The 19405-nt window shown below is 26.9% G+C and overlaps 1 protein-coding gene across 3 annotated transcripts in view; it reads right to left on the bottom strand.

Moving 5' to 3' along the window:
• LOC101241649 (protein mono-ADP-ribosyltransferase PARP4) overlaps nt 1-19405 on the bottom strand; it is a 199269-nt gene that overhangs the window by 138006 nt on the left and 41858 nt on the right. For all 3 annotated transcript variants that reach the window (XM_065793816.1, XM_065793817.1, XM_065793818.1), the window contains exons 19-24: nt 17258-17422; nt 17139-17173; nt 15593-15677; nt 7970-8101; nt 537-626; nt 110-200 (exon numbers count right to left, since the gene is read on the bottom strand). In XM_065793816.1, coding sequence (XP_065649888.1) covers nt 110-200; nt 537-626; nt 7970-8101; nt 15593-15677; nt 17139-17173; nt 17258-17422 — 598 coding nt within the window. The remainder of the gene's footprint in view (nt 1-109; nt 201-536; nt 627-7969; nt 8102-15592; nt 15678-17138; nt 17174-17257; nt 17423-19405) is intronic.

The following is a 19405-nucleotide window of genomic DNA, read 5'->3' as shown; positions in this document are numbered from 1 at the left end:
AACACATTTTATTGTCAGCATGAACAGGGTAGAAATTAATTATTAGTAATATTATTAAAAACAATCAAATTATTCAAATACAAAAAACTGAAAATTAAAAAAAACTTACTGTCATTGAATATAACCATGTTGAATTTAGTACTTTGTGGCATCTTTTCATATGTCAAATAAACAAGCTTTTGCAGTTCAATAAAATGGTCCTTAAACAGAATAGCTCATTAATTTCAATATATCATACTTATCATCATCACAATCATTATCTCATCACCATTACCACCATTACTATCATCATCATCATCATCATCATCATCATCATCATCATCATCATCATCATCATCATCATCATCATCATCATCATCATCATCATCATCATCATCATCATCATCATCATCATCATCATCATCATCATCATCATCATCATCATCATCATCATCATCATCATCATCATCATCATCATCATCATCATCATCATCATCATCATCATCGTCATCATCATCATCATCATCATGTCATTATCAAGATATCAAGTAACCTACATTCATTGAATTTGATGCATCAATAAGAAAAATAATTTCATGATCACCAATATCACCATCAAATTCAGGAAAAAAACTCAACATGCATGCCTAAAATATAAACATTATACAGAAACTTGTTTTTATATATATATATAAATATATATATATATAAAAATATATATATATATATATATATATATATATATATATATCCTTATATTGTAGTCAATAGAGACTTTTATGGTAAAAAAAAGTCTCAATCAACAACATTTAAGCGACAACAACGATTAAGCAACATTTCAATGTTGTCTCTTTTAATAACAATTTTGCAATTAAGGCGAAGACCTCGGCAATTAAGCTACATTTTATTGTCCTCAAAAAGTTAAAACAATTAAAATAATGAGTCATTTATTGCGCTGTGAAAAAATTCTTTAGACGAACATTGTCTTTATGTTTTCAAACCAGCTATCCATTTATTTATTAACAATATTACTTATTTGATAAAAAATTTGACAAAAAGCTGTAAAAGTTTTTACTGTTTATAAAATGTTTTATATTTTTTTGCAACAACCATGCCTTTTAAAAAGCATTGCAGCTATATATATATATATATATATATATATATATATATATATATATATATATATATATATATATTCATACATGTATATATATGGCCACCCACGATTTTTTACATTCTCAAGATTCAAAGTCTATTATTTTAATATTTTTTTGTGATTTATGTCCTCAAAAGCAATTTTTATTTAAGAATGGGTATTTTTTTTAACAAATAAAAAACATTTAACTGGTAATAAATTTTATTATTTAAATATTACTACAAATATATTCAAGATCAGTATTTGGTGATTCCCCTTTTGCCGTTGTAATTGCAAGAACCCCTTTAGGCATACTATTGATTCATTTTTCAGCCATATCCTGCAATTTTTAATTATGGTTCCAATGGTGAACAACTCTTTTTATTAAATACACTTTATTTGTAATATTTTCTTTAGATATTTGCTTCTTTAGGAGCGCCCAAACATTTTCTATAGGATTTAGGTCGGAAAAAAGCACATCTTTTTTAGTGCAATACTGTGTTTACAAGTGCAATACTGTGTTTACAAGTCCCTGTGTAATAAGGAATAAAAAGTTCAAAAAGTTCTCGACCAAGATCCACTGTTATTCAGAAGATTCACTGTAATCCACTTTTATTCAGAGTGGTAGCCCTCTTATCAAATATAAAATATCAGATTGAGCAATTTGTAAATCATTGATGTTAATGACCACAACTTATTCAACTGACCAACTTGCAGCTCTAGCAGCCAACTGACCAGGCCTTGGTCAAGGTAACCATTCAGCTGCTTCTCAAAAGCTTGATGCTACAATATCAAAACTAATAGCCACAGTCAACATGCTTCTCACCCGCGTATCTGTTCTTGAAACTGAAAATATTACTCTAAAAGCAAATCTTTTTCAACAGTTAAAGTCAGCATCTCCGAGCTTGACCACAACTCTTAACTGGGCAAGCGCAGTCAAGCACGGTTCAGAAGCCAATAAACCAATTATCACAGCAGTCAACGAAAATGCTAAAATTGTAGAAACGAAATCAAAAAGAGCTATAGTTGCCGGTCTTCCAAAATCCTTTAACAATAATCAGAGGCTAATTTCAGTTTCAAGTATGCTTAAAAAAATTTAACTATAATATTGCTTTTAAAGTTGTTGGGCATTTCACAAAAAAGATCAACAATACCACCAGTTTAACTACAATAGCAGCTGAACCAAATGAATTGATCATCATTGAGTTTGACTCAAATGAGCACCGCAATGATCTCTTATCTAATGCAAAGCAACTTGCCTCAACAGATAAATTAAAATCTGTCTACATTTGCCCAGACCGTACACCTCTCGAACAAGAAACATTCAATAACTTAAACAAAAAGTGTGCTACAGAAAATGCAGAAATATTGGCAAAAGATTTACTTGACAAACCCTTTCGATTTGTCATCCGCAGCGAAAATATCAAATGCATTGACACATCCAAAACAGTCAACATCAATGGAAGAGAGTGGAATCCATTCCTCAAATGGAAATCAGCTGCTGAAGTCATTTAGTCGCTCTCAACATCTCACTAGTTCAACATTCTTTAAAAAGGCCAGCTCTTCCATCAAACTATCTCATCTTTCGTGCTTCTACACCAATGCAACCTCCCTCAATCCAATAAAACTCATCGAACTGTCCTTACTTGCAGTAATCAACTCTTTTGACATTATCTTTATCACCGAGACATGGTTCAATGACCAATCAACTCCCCCTCTTCAAAACTACAACCTCTATCGTTCAGACCGTCGCAACCAAATCAGAGGAGGGTAGCTATATACATAAACAGTAAAATCATCTCAAACAATATAGAGGAATCCCTACTACATAAAGATTTTATTCCTTACTATTCAGAACAATTATGGGTTGAACTAAAGCTTTTGAATGAAACTCTGCTCCTAGGATGCATATATAGATCTCCATCCTCCGGTATCGAAGCCTTCTCAGAGATTTCAAGTGCTATTTTCCATGCCAAAACTTTAATATCAACTAAAAAATACAACGGTATCATCATTGCTGGTGACTTCAATTTCTTAGAGATTACTTGGACTTCCAACTCAGTCTTCTCCTCTAGTAAAATTGGTCTCAGTTCTTCATTTGTCTCTCTTTTTCAAGATTGTCATCTTCACCAAATCATCACTGTCCCTACTTTCAAACCTGCTAATCGCCCTATGACAAACACTCTTGATCTCATCATATGTGACTCTTCATATTGTGCTAGCAAAATCAACATCGGTCCTTCACTCGGTTTGTCTGATCAATATCATTGCACTATCACCTGGCATTACAAATTGGCTTCCAACATAAAATTATCACGTTTCAACAGCTCTAAATTTATATACAAGCATGGTAACGACGAAAAAATCAACAAAGAATTCAATAATGTTGACTGGTCGTCTATTTTTAAAGACTTAAACGTAGAACAATGTTACCAACTTTGGCTCAACAAATACAATGAATGTTGTCTTCAATTCATCCCTCGTATGCCAAACAAACCATCCCCTGAAAAACAACCATGGATGACAAAAGAACTATTACCTCTTATTCGTCTTAAAAAATCGCTCTGGGCTCGTAACCTCAATTCAAAATGGAAAATCACATCACTGGTTGGGGAATATAGGGAAACTAGAAAGTTTGTTAAAAAATTAAGTCATTCTTCTCTGAAATCTTTCAAAATTGCCCTTGCCAACGATAAGCGTAATCCTAAAAGACTGTTTTCATACATAAATAGTAAACGCTCTGTAATAAATCAGATCTCATCTATGCAAATCACCAGTTCCAGTGAGATCATTAGCTCTGACAAAATTACAATAGCTAAATCACTTAACAATCAATTTCAATCAGTTTTCAGCAAAGAGCCATCCAATGACAATCTTCCCTGTTTTGATGGTAGAACTAACACAATCCTCAATAGCATATCTTTCAATACTCTGGCCACTCTAATGGAACTCTCAGCACTAGATATATCTAAATCACTTGGTGTAGATAATGTCAGTCCTCACGTTTTACGCTTTTGTTCTATCTCAATGTCTTTTCCACTTACTTTCATCTTTCAAAAGTCATTTGACAATGGTGAAATTCCAAACTCATGGTCCAAATCAAATGTAACATCTTTATTTAAGAAGGGCTCCAGAATTGATCCATCAAACTATAGACCAATATCCCTCACCTTGATTCCATGTAAAATAATGGAGAAATTAGTTAAGAAGGCAATCATGCAGCATCTAAAATCAAACAATCTTTTATCAAATGGTCAACACGGATTTTTAGAGAAAAAAGCATGCATTACAAATCTCCTTGAAACAATGGACTTCTTGACTGGAAATATAGCCAGAAAGCTACCAGTTGACTTCGTATTTCTGGATTTTACTAAGGCTTTTGACAAAGTCCCACATCAACAAATGCTTTACAAATTAAAAATGTATGGAATCGAAGGCAATTTTCTCAATTGGATAAAAGCTTTTCTACTCAACAGGTCTCAACAAGTCATCCTTGGTGACACTCAATCGAATTGATTACCTGTGAAGTTCCGCAAGGATCAGTCTTGGGTCCAATTTTATTTGCCATTTTCATCAATGATCTGCCGGATGTAATAAGCAAAGAAATCAGTTGTAAGATCTATGCTGATGACACTAAAATCCTAAGCATTGTCAACTCACTTGCTGCTCAACTTCAACTCCAATCAGATATTGACCAAATAGTCCAGTGGACTAAATCTTGGCTCATGGAGCTAAACGCAAAGAAATGCAAGGTCATGCTCTTTAGCCAAAAAAAATTAACTCCTTTCAAGTACTTAATGGAGGAATTAGGCCCTTGTTCAATAACGACTCGAACTACATTGGAAGCAACCACCTCTGAGCGTGACTTGGGAATTCAAATTACCAATGATCTTAAAGTAGAAACCCAATTCATCATTGCCTCATATAAAGCAAATCAAATGCTGGGCATCCTAAAACACACTTTCCAATCTTGTGATGCTTCTTTATGGAAAAAACTCTACTCCACCTACATCTGTCCTTTACTTGAGTTTGTAATTCCAGTTTGGAACCCTCATTTGGTGAAGGATGAACAAACTATTGAATCAATACAGCGCAGAGCCACAAAAATACCAAACAAACTGAAAAAATTAGACTACAAGTCCAGATGTTTACAACTTGGCCTATCTTCTCTTGTTGAACATCGTAAACGAGGTGACCTCATTTAAAAATATAAAATTATTAATAACATCGACATTTCAACTGGCACTTTCCTCTCATCACAATTCCACCAAGAGCAAATCACAGAGAAAGAATTCACCGTGAAAAATACAGCAATAATTTAGCTCGTTTCCACTTTTTTAACAATTGTCAATACATAGAACATGTTACCAGATAAATCGCCAATACATAGAACATGTTACCAGATAAATCGCCAATACATAGAACATGTTACCAGATAAAGTAATCGGTTCTCCTGTGAACAGTTTTAAAGCGAGCCTCTTTACTTTTGCTGTAACAAATATATACTACTATTACTACTAGGTCAGGAGTGTTTCCTGGCCAATCAAGTAATGGAATATTCTGATCTAATAGATATTTTTAAATTGATTTAGCCGTGTGACATGGTGCCCATGAAGGTTTTTTTTCCCCTGGACCAAACCATTCTGCCAAGAGTTTTTGTATTATTTTAATATAATATAATACATAAACAATCAATCTATATATATATATATATATATATATATATATATATATATATATATCAAATTTTGATAAAAATTAATATATATATTTATATATATATATTTATATATATATATATATATATATATATATATATATATATATATATATATATATATATATATATTTATATCAAATTTTGAAAAAAATTTTAAAAATTGATAAAAAAATTAAAATAAAAAATTATTTTTAATTTTGAAAATCAAAAAGGAAAAATTAATAACCCAATCCAGTTTTTGATTCTTTTCAGCTCTGTTATGATTGCGGATACAACATGAAATTAAAACTCATCTTTTATGTTGCAAAGTTTTTTTCTTTTACCAACACAATTAAAAAATACAAACAAAATGTTTGTGTTTTTTAATTGTAAATATTATTTAACCTGCTCTATCATACAATCTTAAAACCTATTTATGTTAATTTGTGCTAATTTTATAAAATATTTTGCTGAATCCTTTAAATTAGCTTTTGGTCTAATCAAAGTCCAATAATGACTGTTTCATCATCAGTGACATTAAACTCCCAAATATAAAGTGGTTTAATGATGGTATTAAATATTTCAACCCAAACAATTATTCCAAGTATGAATTCTGAAACATTTATCAAAACAGCCACTTTACATAACATATCATATTTCCTACTTTCCAGACAACATATGGTTCCTTAAAGAATATGCTCTGTTATCTATCTGACAGTAACTCTATTTTAAACTTGCCTCTTAATACCATACAAAGTAATAACACTAAGGATCACTAGGGGAATCTTAGTTTCAGAACTGTTTCCTGAAAGTGAATCTCAATTATTTAGTTACGAAAAAAGTAAATATGATTTGATATCAATCTTTATTGCATCAATCAACTGCGATATGTTATTTCTACAAAAAAATATGGATCAAATAATGAATTTATTAATTTCTAACTATTGTACTATTTGTGAATGCTTTATCTCCAAGATTTGTAAAACAGAAAAAGTATGACCCTTGTGTTACTCAACATATTAAAAACCTAATATGAGCAAAAAAAGGAAGAATCTTCTCCTGCAATGCAAACTTGTACAATTGATTAATTCCTTTTTAGTAGGCAGAAAGCAATGCTTTATGTGACAATTAACAATGCCAGATTTGTTTGGGTTGGTGTTCTCAGTAGTGATCCTCAAGATTCTGTTCTTGGCCCGTTTAAACTCCTTGTTTGTTTAAACTCCTTAAATAAAAATTGATATAGCTTAGGTCAAATCTGTTTAATGCAAAGCAACATAATGCAAAGTTTCAAGTTTAATACTGCTTAATAATATACATCTACTTGTCAAATCAAGGTCGCCATTTTAAAATAAGGTCTGAGTGGGTTCCAAACTTCTTTCCAAGACACAATCAGTTATGTAATAGATCAACAAATTTCTGTAATGAACTATCTAAGCAAAAAAAACTTTCTACTTCACTAGAAAATAACTTTCAAATCCACTAAATCTTTTTTTCAAAAGTAGTTCCGACTTGTGGCTGTAGAAAAAATTTGGAACAAATGTTTACAAAACTGATCTGGTAAAATGATTCTGTCTTTTTAAAATAAGGTACAAAAAATGCATTGTAAAAATTATTTGACTCGTTGTAGCAGTCAACTTTAAAACTGCATAATAGCAACTGTTCTGCATAATAGTAAGTGTTCTGCATAATAGTAACTGTTCTGCATAATAGTAACTGTTCTAAAAAACTGAACATAAAAATTAACTGTTAATCATATGTTTTACCTAATAAAACTGATACCCATATAATCTGATTGGTTAAATTTCATCTTTTTAAAGTAGCTGCTTGTGTATGTAGCCATTTTATTGCTTTAAATTTTCTATATCTTTAAAACTTATATTTATTCTGTTTTAATTCATATAAATCAACTTTAAATTTCACTGTAAATAATAAAAAACAAATAAATAAAATGGAATTTAAATGAAATTTAAAAGCAATTAAAAAAATAATAATTTAAATTGAAAAAAGTAAATTAAATAATAAAATAATAATTAAGTTAAATAAAATTTAAAAAATTAAATGTTAAAAAAATAAATAACAACAAAAATTTTTAAAAATTTGACAATTAAAAAATTATAAAATTTTTATTGAACTATAACTGAATCAAAATAAAAAACCTGCTTATCACTATCCTGAGGACTTTTTTGTACCCACATTCTTGGAACATGTATCTCAGCAAGAGCAATTAAAAGTTGAAATGAGGTACCAAGTGGATCATTCATTTTAACAACAGCTTTTGTTGCAGTTTTCTATAAAATGATGTGTCTTCCCGTTAATAATTTATTGATATCTCACTATCATATGTAATAATAAAAGTGTTATAAAAAAATAAACAACAAAAATATATAAAAATTATAATATATAAAAACATTTTTTGAAAAAAATTTTTTCATTTTATTATTTTTATTTTTACTACTATTAAAATTACCTAATACCCACAAATATTTTGTATTATTAAATTTAAATAACCATATAAATAATTACACATCTCAATTTGAACATTTTAATAAAATATATGTATTAACTAAACAGGTGAAATGTCAATGAACATTTAAGTTTATCAAAAACAATGTAAGAAAAACCTAGGTTAAAAAAATAAAATTTGAAAAAAATCAATTTAAGCAATGCATAATTAGCAATATCCTTTAATTGATTTTTTTTTCAAAAAGCAAAACTTTAGAGAAATTACCTGACACTTTACAGCCTAAAACAAAATTTCCATTTTAACCCTTCTAGATTTTATTTCTATCTTTATTTCTATTATATGTCAAATTATATTACCTATGCCACTGCTGTTATACAAACCTATCCTACTGCTAAAAGTATTATTATTGTTATACCTATATGAATATCAATATTAAAAATAATTGAGATCATTTGTATTGTGCTTTTACAGTATAGTGGATTGTCATTAACAAGTATGGGTTTTTAATAATGGTTTATTACTTTATTTATTTATTCTATTACTAATAACTTTATTTGAATCTATTTTATAGCTAATGCTTTATCTATGAGCACTAGTAAGTAAAAAAAAAGGAATCTTTAACATTAGTTTATTTGAAGTAAAGGGTTTAAAAATAAATTATATTTTTAATGTTTCTTTATTATAGTTGTATTTATAAAAGTTTGCAATTTAAATACAACTATAATAAAATTGCTTTTATTGCAAAATTATTATTTGTTGTTAAAGTAAATCTTTTTTGGTACTATTTGGAACCATTTTGGTACCATTAAAATGATGACATTTTTTTATTGCTAAACTCTTTTGCTACAAAATTAGTCATTAACGACACTGTAATAATAAATAAGAAAGGGATTTAAAAAGCAAAGCTATTACCCAAAACTTTTTGTTTTAAAAGATGACTTTATGCTTGGCTTCTAAATTAGCAAAAATAAACATTATTTTGCTTTAAGGATAGTCAATAATGTTTAAATGGTGATAAGGGGAGTAGGAGTCTGCAAATACCGTACTTAAATGTATGAGGTTGGTAGATAGAGGTTAAATATAAAAGTAAATGGGGGAGCTGGGGGAAGTCAGAATTCTAATTTTAAGGCTTTCGCTTGTATGTTAAAAAAAAAAATCATAATCATAAAAATATATATATATATTTCAAGTAAATTGTTTCATCAATATCAATTGACATCATCAGGTATAAAAAATTAATTACAATTTCTGTATATAAGCAATTTTTTTTGCTAAAAAATTAAAAATCTAATAGTTACCATAGTTACATTTTATAAAATAAATAATTACCGAGAAATTTTATAACATGATTATACAAAAGGTGTGAAGTAATTGATAATAAATAAAATAGGAAATAAATTGAGATATTATATTGTTATAGTAATAGTGTATAATTTTAACTGTGTATTAAGTAGAGGTTTTTCCATTTCAGTATGGATAAAAATTTAATAGTAAAAACTAATAAATTTTTAATGTGGCAAAAAAATTGTTTATATACAGAAATTATAACTAATTTTTTATACCTGATCATGTCAATCGATGTTGATGAAACATGTTGTCAAAAAGTTTTGATGCCTATGTATATGTATGTATATATATACATACATATACATAGGCATAGAACGCACTGGGACTCGAGCCCCATCTGGAAATTTGTTGCTGGGGATAAACTCCACCCTGGAAAATTCCCTAACCGATAAAAAATATTTTAAAAAAAATTTTAAACAATAAATATAATAATTTAACAACAATAGAAATATTCCCGCAAATACTTATGGTCATTTTCAAAATATCAAGCTTGTTCAAAGTTATTTTGAAGAATTTCAGAAATTCCACAGTTTGAGATCGGTAAAAATTTTACAAAAAGCAAACAACCGCAACTACAAAAACTAAAGAGCTGAGTTAATCAAAACTAAAAGTTCTGTGAGTTAATCATTTGTTTAGTACTTTTTTTCTTGTGTTCAGAATTGATAACTTTGGCAGTATTACTTGTATTAATTATTTATAAGTCTTTTTCGTTTCAATTAAAAATCTTAAATTTTGAAAGAAATTTTTTTTAACCGTACATTAACTTCTAAGTAATAATTTGTACATTGTACAATGAAGGAGATTAGTGAATACTTTTCAAGAAAAGAAAATCAAATTGAAGCAGTTACATCTTTTTCTGAATCTGAAAATCCTAATAACTTCCAAGATAATACTCATAATAATTTATCATTTGTTCAGTCAGATGATGCAACTAATTCAACAGCTGTTTTTGAGTCACCATTTTACAGAGCAGCCTGGACCCTCTTGATCAAGACAGTCATCATTTCCATCAAAAAAAGGAAAAAAAATTTAACAAAGCTAGAATAAAAAACATAAATAAGTTTTACATGACTGCAAGAAAGAAAATTATTTGTGTTCTACCTGCATCAAAGCAGAATAAAAATGCTTTTACCTCATAATTTAAGAGAAAAAGATTCATACAAAGCTTTTATTTTAAACAGATTTTCTAATTGAAAGAAAGCATTACAAATTTTTGCTTCTCACAAGTGATCTGAACTCCATAGGGCGTCCTTTAGTATGATTGCCTCAGTAACACTGGAATCGACCGTTACCCAGCAGTTTAATCACCATCAAAAGAATGAAATGGTGGATAATTGCATGGCTTTATCTAAAATAATTACAACTCTTCTTTATTTGGTAATTCCTCAATTTCGTTTAATAAAAAATTTATGTTAACTATCAATCATTAAATTTGTTTACTGGATAACTAAATGTTTCTTCTTAATACATTTGGGAAAGCAAGGCCTTGCCATTTGTGGAGAAAATGTGAAAAATAATTCAAACTTTTGCATGCTAATCAAATTACTGATAAACAAATAAAAAATTTTTAGAGAAAAATTTTTATTTGTTTATCAGTGTAATTTGATTTTAGAAAAGATAAATATTTCTCCTTAAAATTTATTGACAAAAAAATTATGTGAAAAAATGCAAAAGACTCTTAAAAAAATTTTAACAAAATGTTTCTCAGCAACAATACAAAAAGTACTTATTTTTATTACAAACAAATAACATTTTTAAAATCTATATGAAAATACGCTTCTTTTGAGACCCAGGTTGACATTTTTGACTTTAGGGACTTTTTTTGTACATTATACATTATATATATTAGGGACTTTACCCCAAATACTGAAGATTTGAACCCAAATATCTTTACAACTTGACATGATGGTGAAAAATGGTATGCATATTTGAAATCAGCATATTTAATTTGTCTTAAAAAACCACCTAGTTAACAAGATTTCCACAAAAAAAATTTATTTATAGCGTTATAAGCAGACAATTCTTGGGAACTGAAGAAATAGTCGAATCGCCCTAATAAGCAAAAGTGGCTTCGGCCTGAAATTGAAAACGAAATCCTACAAGACTTTGCTCATGCAATTCTTTGTAAGCTATGTAAAAGTATAAAGGAATCACAATTCTATAGATTGATGGCCAATGAAACAACAGATATGTCCGCAAAAGAACAAGTTTTGATCTGCATGCGGTGTGATAATGAAAAATTTAAGGAAAATTAAACATCAGGAATATAATGAACTTAGTGCAAGCATTAATGCTATTTGCCCATGGATATCCAAAATGGCTGGCATGTTTCAATAAATTTCGAAATGTAGAGGATGTAGAAAGCGGAACATTACTGCGGGCATTTTTCCCCGCTCAATGGATCCTTAGAAAACCATCCATTATATCTATTATGAGTAACTATTCTACCATCATCAGATAGAGGATTTTAAAAATCTGATAATTTAGCCAATAATAAGTCAGAAGCAGCAAGTTATCTGGAATCTTTTTGTAAGTTTGACACGTTTTTCAAATTGGAAATTTTGTGCATGACCTTCATGATAATTGAGAATGCAACACTTCAAAGTAAATATTGTTTTCTTTCATAGTATTTTTTTTTTAAATATATTATTTTAAGCAAATTATAATATTAAACTTTTATTGAAAAACATTTTAGGCATGCAGCTTAAAGCAAAAAATACCATGAACACGCTTAAAGAGATGTTAAAAGAAGCCTGGGGTGATATTCGCTTCAAAGTCTTATGAGATGCAGCTGTTGTAGCAGCAGAATGTAGTTTACATGACAAACTACAATTGCCACAGAAATGTAAAATTACATCATAATTTACTGGAAGTGGAGTTTGATACTTTGCTATGACTCCAGAGGACCACTAACGCCAGCTTTACTATGCATCTCTGGATTGTGTTATAACGGGATTTGCAACCTGTTTTGAACCAACTGAGACCGCTGAGCATTTAGCAAATGTAGAAAAATTTATCATATGTCAGTGCTAGGATGTAGGATTCGTTGAGGCTTTTTAAAAAGATGACTTTGAAGATTATAGAAGGTTAAAACTGCATCGCAATATATTTGTGGATCATGCCAAATTCAAGAATATTCAACTAAATGATTTTGAATCAGTTTTGAGCAAGCTTGTAGACCATGATGAGGTCAATTAATTCCACTGATTACCGTGTTTATGAAGCTGGTGAAGATTTTACTATGTATGCCTGTCAGCTCATGTCACCTATGTGTGAGCACTCTTTTTCTTGTCTTCGTAGGTTAGAGAATAATTTTTATCACAATACTGCAGACACTCTTGATCTTGATCATATATATATATATATATATATATATATATATATATATATATATATATATATACATACATATATATATATATATATATATATATATATATACATACATACATATATATATATATATATATATATATATATATATATATATATATATATATATAATATATATATATATATATACATATACATATATTAGTAGAAAATCACTTAACTAAATTTTTTTTTTTTTTTTTATGTTTCTAAAGCATTCTATAGAACAGGGCTCGAAATAACAAACTTTTTTGTACCAGACAATTTATCCGATAAAGACTCAAGTTTGCCAGACAAGTTTGTCCAATAAAAATTAAAAAAGTGCCATTAAACACCATTCCTGACCACGCATAAAATATTTTGTTTTTACAACTTGACCACGCAACTTGTTTTGACAACTCTCGGCATTTCAAAATGCGCTGAAAATAAAAAGAAAATTTGTAAGATAAATTATCTAACAAAAAAAAAATCTTAAAAAAAAAGAAAAAATCTAAACTCAAAAAACTAAAACTTGAAAAGGAAAATATATTTATATTACGCTTTTTTAAAAATTACTATACTATGCAAAATGTTTTGTAAATTATTAAACACATGAATTATTATGTAAATATATTAAATACATAAATTATGTAACTATTAAATACATAATTAAATATATAATAAAAATCTATAATAAAAATGCAAAATTATTAAAAACATCAATTACTATGTAAATATATTAAATACATAAATTATTAAGTTTACTTTTTACTTTATTAATTAAAGTAACAAATTAATTATAATGTTGTACAATAAACCCATTTTATTTAAATTATTAAAGAATATTATACATAATTACATTTATATAAATGCATATTTTTTTATAAATCTTTTCAAACTTTTTCTAGGATTAAATTTATAAACGCTTTTAATAGCGAAAACTTTTAGCGCGAAAACAAACGTTACGTAGCAACTCAAATTTAATAGTGTAATAAAAAGTACTAGTTTCTATAAGCATTAAAATAACTATTATGTTAAAATTTTAATAAAATAAATTTAAAAGGGGTTTTTAAAGCTAAAATATTTTTTTTTAACCCATTTATTTGACCATTAAATATGAAAATTTACAATAATATATAAACTCACATAAATAAGTTTAGGTGTCACTCATATAGTTAAAAACTAGACAATGGAATGACACCTAAAAAAAAAAAAAAAGAAAAAAAAAAATACAAAAGAAAAAAGCTATAAATAAAACATAGAAAGAATTTAAAATAAAGTGGAAAAAATTTAAAAAATTAAAAAAAAAAATAGGAAAGAAAGGAAAATAAAGCACTAATAAATAAAGATAATATTAATAATTGCAATAATAATATAATAAAAATAATAATATTAATAATAATGCGAATCAAAAAAACATTACAAATATTTACTATAACATGATAAATTTACTAAAAATTATAACTAATGATAAAAACCATGGTAAAAGTAATTATAGTAAAGTTTATGACAGAAATTATTAAAATAAGCATAACATTAGCAAAAATTAGGACAATAACTATTAGGACTATTACTACAATTGAATCACTATCATTGTAAATAATATTATTAAGATTTATAAAAAGGTAAATTAATGATAATAGTAATATTAGTAGTAGAGTTAAAAAAGAGTTAGAAGACTTAAAGAATATTTGCTTAAAATTTATTAAAAAAATCAGACAAAAAATAAAATAAATACTAAACTGTAAATTTAAATTAATAACTAATTGCAATGTATTAATATAAATGATAAAAACTGGGCTACTTAATTCAAAAAAAAATAATGCTTTGACATCTTTTAAAAAATGAATTAAAGCTAAAATGATGTATTTTATTAACGCAGCTGTGTGTTCAACTTCAATTTTGTTTTGTATAAAAAATAAAAAGTTCAAAAAATAAAGTTTATATACAATACTGAATTTATTAATAATTTTAGAACAACTAAAATGATTAGAAATTAAATGCACATAAAATATGGGTTGGACAAAATGACCAATAGATGTCATTTTTTACCAGAGAAGTGCCAGACAATGTCTGATGTCCGGCGCTTATTTCGAGCCCAGCTATAGAATATAAATATATACAAATTTATAAGAATAATTATATAAAATTTATATACTTATTTTATGTAAGAATAAAGTATATATTATTTTATAATAAAAACTATAATAACTCAAGAACTATAATAAACTATAATAACTCAACTTTTTTTAAATTTTTCAGTGTATATTTCAATTACACAAATATTAATATATGCATAATTTTAAAAATGATTTGATTAATTATGAACAAATCATGTGTGTGCATTTTTCTGCAGACCAATTATTGATATTGTTTAGAAGTATTGTATTTAATTATGTCGCAAAAATGAACCAATTTAAATAAAGAAAAGAATAATTGGATCAAAAGTAAATTATTAAAGTAACGCAAAACCTTCTTTAAAGAAGCTGTTTTAAAAATTTTTTAAAATTAAATTTTTAAAAGTATTTTAGAAATTTTAGACCATTTTGTAAAGTGAAATAATCATCTTGATCAAGTCAACTCACATCAGGGTACTCACAGCTAGAACAAATAATACCTTAATTAAGATGTTTCCATGAGTTGGAGAAACAATTGATCTGATAGCGCAAGGCATCTCAAGAGAAATTTCAAGAGAAAACTCACTAAAATGATAAAAATAGAATATAGATATCTGTTAAAAAATATAAGAAAATATATTTTCTTTTTTTTAAATAAATTCTTCAAATATATACTTTTTTTAAACAGCCTGAATGTACTTTTAACTTGAATTTCAGTAAATCAAATTAAACATAAATTGCAGTCAATAATAGTTTCATTGTAAAAGTATAAATGAGAATTATAATTTTCTATAACTTGAAATTTTGAAATTTAAATGCTATTCAATTAATTAAACGTTATTTAAATTAATCTAAATTTTCTCAAGATTCTCTTACATATACAGTGGTGTACCCTCCAGTTTTTTTGTCCTGCGGGTGACTGAAATAGTTTTTTTTTCTTTATTGAGTCATCCACTTTGATAATCAGTAGTCCGGTTTTTTTTTGGTATTTTTTTCTTAGGTGAAAATATTGAATATACTACTAAAATACGTCTAATAAGTAACGGTTTAATTAAAAGTAAGTAAATTAATAAAAAAAAGTGAAACATTATAACCTGTTAAAAAATATTTTTAGGTAACTTTAAAAAAATAGTTTTAGGTAACTTTAGTTACGAAGAAATATTGATAAAGAATTATAAATACAACTTTTAAAGATCATCGTTTTTGTCATAGTCAGTATCTGTTTTGTGTAGTTTTTTTTTCAAACTGTTTGGTCACCCTGCTGGGCTACTGACAGGCATTTTTTTTTTAAATTTCAGTTGCCCTTGGAGAAAACGAGTTGTCCCATGTCATCGGACGACCTTGAGGGTACACTCCATATATATATATATATATATATATATATATATATATATATATATATATATATATATATATATATATATATATATATATATATATAAAAGAAATTTTTTTCAAGAGTTTATATTGAAAATATGTGCATACTTTTTATATTTATATTTTCAAAAAAAAGTCTATATAAGTACTGGATAAATGGCTGATGCTGTAAAATGCCTTGAGGCTATATAATATTTGCTGCTCTGTGAAAGTAATTTATAATTTAAGTTAGTAACAATAGAAGCAAATAAATGTCCTTGAACATATAAAATGCTCTATTTTGATATTTTTTGTTTGGTGGATGTTACATCAAAACATTTTTTTATTGCAACAAAATCTTCTCTAGAATTAAAAACCTAAAAAAAATGTTTGTTAATCATTGACAACATTTTTTTACAAACTCTTTTTTATTTCTCTCTTATTTTAACAAATGATTATTGCTATACCTAAATAAGTACTCTTTGGAAAATATTAATGCAATTTACCAAAGTGACATAGATTATAGCAATTGTTTATTAATAATATGTAATGTTATTATTATTATCTATTTAATATTATTACTATTATTAATTATTATTAATAATATTCATAGTGACTTCTTAAGTGATTAAAAAAAAAACAGTTCAATAATGGCATAATAGTGAAACAGTAATAATGCTAAATATATACCCAAAAGAATTAACATTAATTGTTTCCAATTCACTCTATAAAATAAATAAAGCCATCAAGTTAAAAATAAACTTTTAATTTTTGAAATTTTGCTTTTTATTTACAAAATTAACTTTAACCTGCATTTTTGTAGCTAATGCTTGGTCTTTCACCCATGGTGCAACACAACCAGGAAGTGAAAAACTTATTTGATCATCTTCTAGAGATAATTCCGCAACATAAGTAATTTTTATAAGAACATCTGAACTTGGTGGTAAATTCCCAACAGTAACTGTGAAAACATCCTGTTAAAAGAAGTTTTTTTAAATCATATATTGTAAGGTAAAAAGTTGTCAGAATTTAGATTGAAATAAAAACTCTGCATTGAAAAATTTATTGTAAATTAAAAGTGTTTTCAAAATAATGTTATAATTGTTTTATATTTCTACACTTTTCCTGACATAAAAACTTATTTCTAATCATTGTAACTTGTCAAGCGCTATATTTAAAACTTTTTTAAAGAAATACATAAAGCATGTGAATTACAGCATGGTTTTAAAAATAATAATATTATTCAACGATATAATGATGATCTGATAATAAATTTCTAATTAATTGCAAAGATTGAAAAGGTTGTTGCTATAATCAAAACTATAGATCAAAATTTACAGTTTGGTAAACATAGATACAACCCAGCAAATATTCTATTGCAGAATTTGAGTAGACCTTGATATTTTGAACCACTATAGTTTTGCTTATCCGTTACTTAGTGGACCATTAGAGGCAGCCACCAAAAGTGGCTAGACGATGATTAGCCACATGACATGTTGGAAAGTTATTGGCTGGCCACTTATAGCAGATACATAAATGAATCTTTAAAAATGCTCATGTAGGTTCACTGCAAATCCACCACAAAAATGTTTGCTGGGAAAGTAAATATTAAAAGTTATTAGAAAAATTATTAATCATAATACTGAGCAACCTAAGCTTGCATTATAAAATAGCTACAGAAAAAAACTCTATATGAGAATAAAAATTACATAAACTAAAAACAAACAAATTGCAAACAGATGTTTTAAGTACAAAGGAGAAAACTAAAGAGAAAAGTTTAAACAAATGTAAATCATATTAAACATAAATCATAGTCAATAGTAGTTTCATTGTTAAAGTATAAAAACATGTGGCAAAATTTAAAAAACTAAACATAAAGCCTTAGTTTTATAGATAAAAACCAATAATTTCATCAATAAAAACTAAACAATAGAAATTAACAACAAATGCACATATTAAAAGGAAAATAAAATGGATTATTTTCCTTTTATATGTGCATAATAATTTATTAAAAAATTTAAAAACTATAATGATGCTAATACCAAATGTGTAAACATAGCGGCAAAGTCAAGCTTCTCCTCAGGGGTAGAATTGTGTCACCATGGTGTTTGAAGAGGTTAAAAATAGTCACTTTTTGCTTTCATTAGAGCCATGATAAAAATCATGTCCTGCTTCAGTGACCCACCCAGCTCATACCTGCTTCAGTGACATCACCCAGCTCATACCCTACACCATGATGTACATTATAATGTACAACTGTATATCAATTTTGCAGCTAAGGTGAATTTAAAAATATTTTGGAAAACAACCATATACTTTTCTGAAAACATGAAATAAAAATAATAACAATAAGAAAATAATGGAGAATGGTTATCACATATACACCATATCTCAAACAATTAATAACTGAAAACTCAAAAAATAAACTAAAGTATATTTAAAAAAAAAACTTTTATGAAATAAGTTTTGATGGTACAAAAACAATTTTATAAAAGCCAAATGATGAATACTTAAAATTAATAGGAATAAAAAATATTTTATAAAAGTTTCTTTATTTAATTTTATTCTTAATTTTTATTTTTTATATCTATTGTTTTCTAAATAATTCTGAACTAAATAAAATATGATAAAAACAGATGATAAGATGGTACATTTTTTGCAAGTGTCAAATTTTTTGTTTTGCAAAGTTAAATAGGTCATGGAACAACTGCACAAACAAATATATACATTAAAATAAAGTTTGCTTATAGGGCTAGTTATAAAGCCTTTAAAACCACTTCATCCAACAAAAAGCTCTATTCTACAATGATGTTAACAGAGCTAAATTGTAATTTGGTATTACTCTAATGTAAAATAATTTTTTAATGAAAATAAAGTTACACATTTAGCTTCTTGTAAACAAATTTTTTTAAACATATATTAATTTTGTTTTATATTTATGTAAACAAACTTCAAAA

The sequence above is a fragment of the Hydra vulgaris genome, chromosome 03, assembly GCF_038396675.1.
Source record: "Hydra vulgaris chromosome 03, alternate assembly HydraT2T_AEP".
Taxonomy (NCBI): Eukaryota; Metazoa; Cnidaria; class Hydrozoa; order Anthoathecata; family Hydridae; genus Hydra; species Hydra vulgaris.
This window is presented reverse-complemented; position numbering and strand designations above follow the sequence as displayed.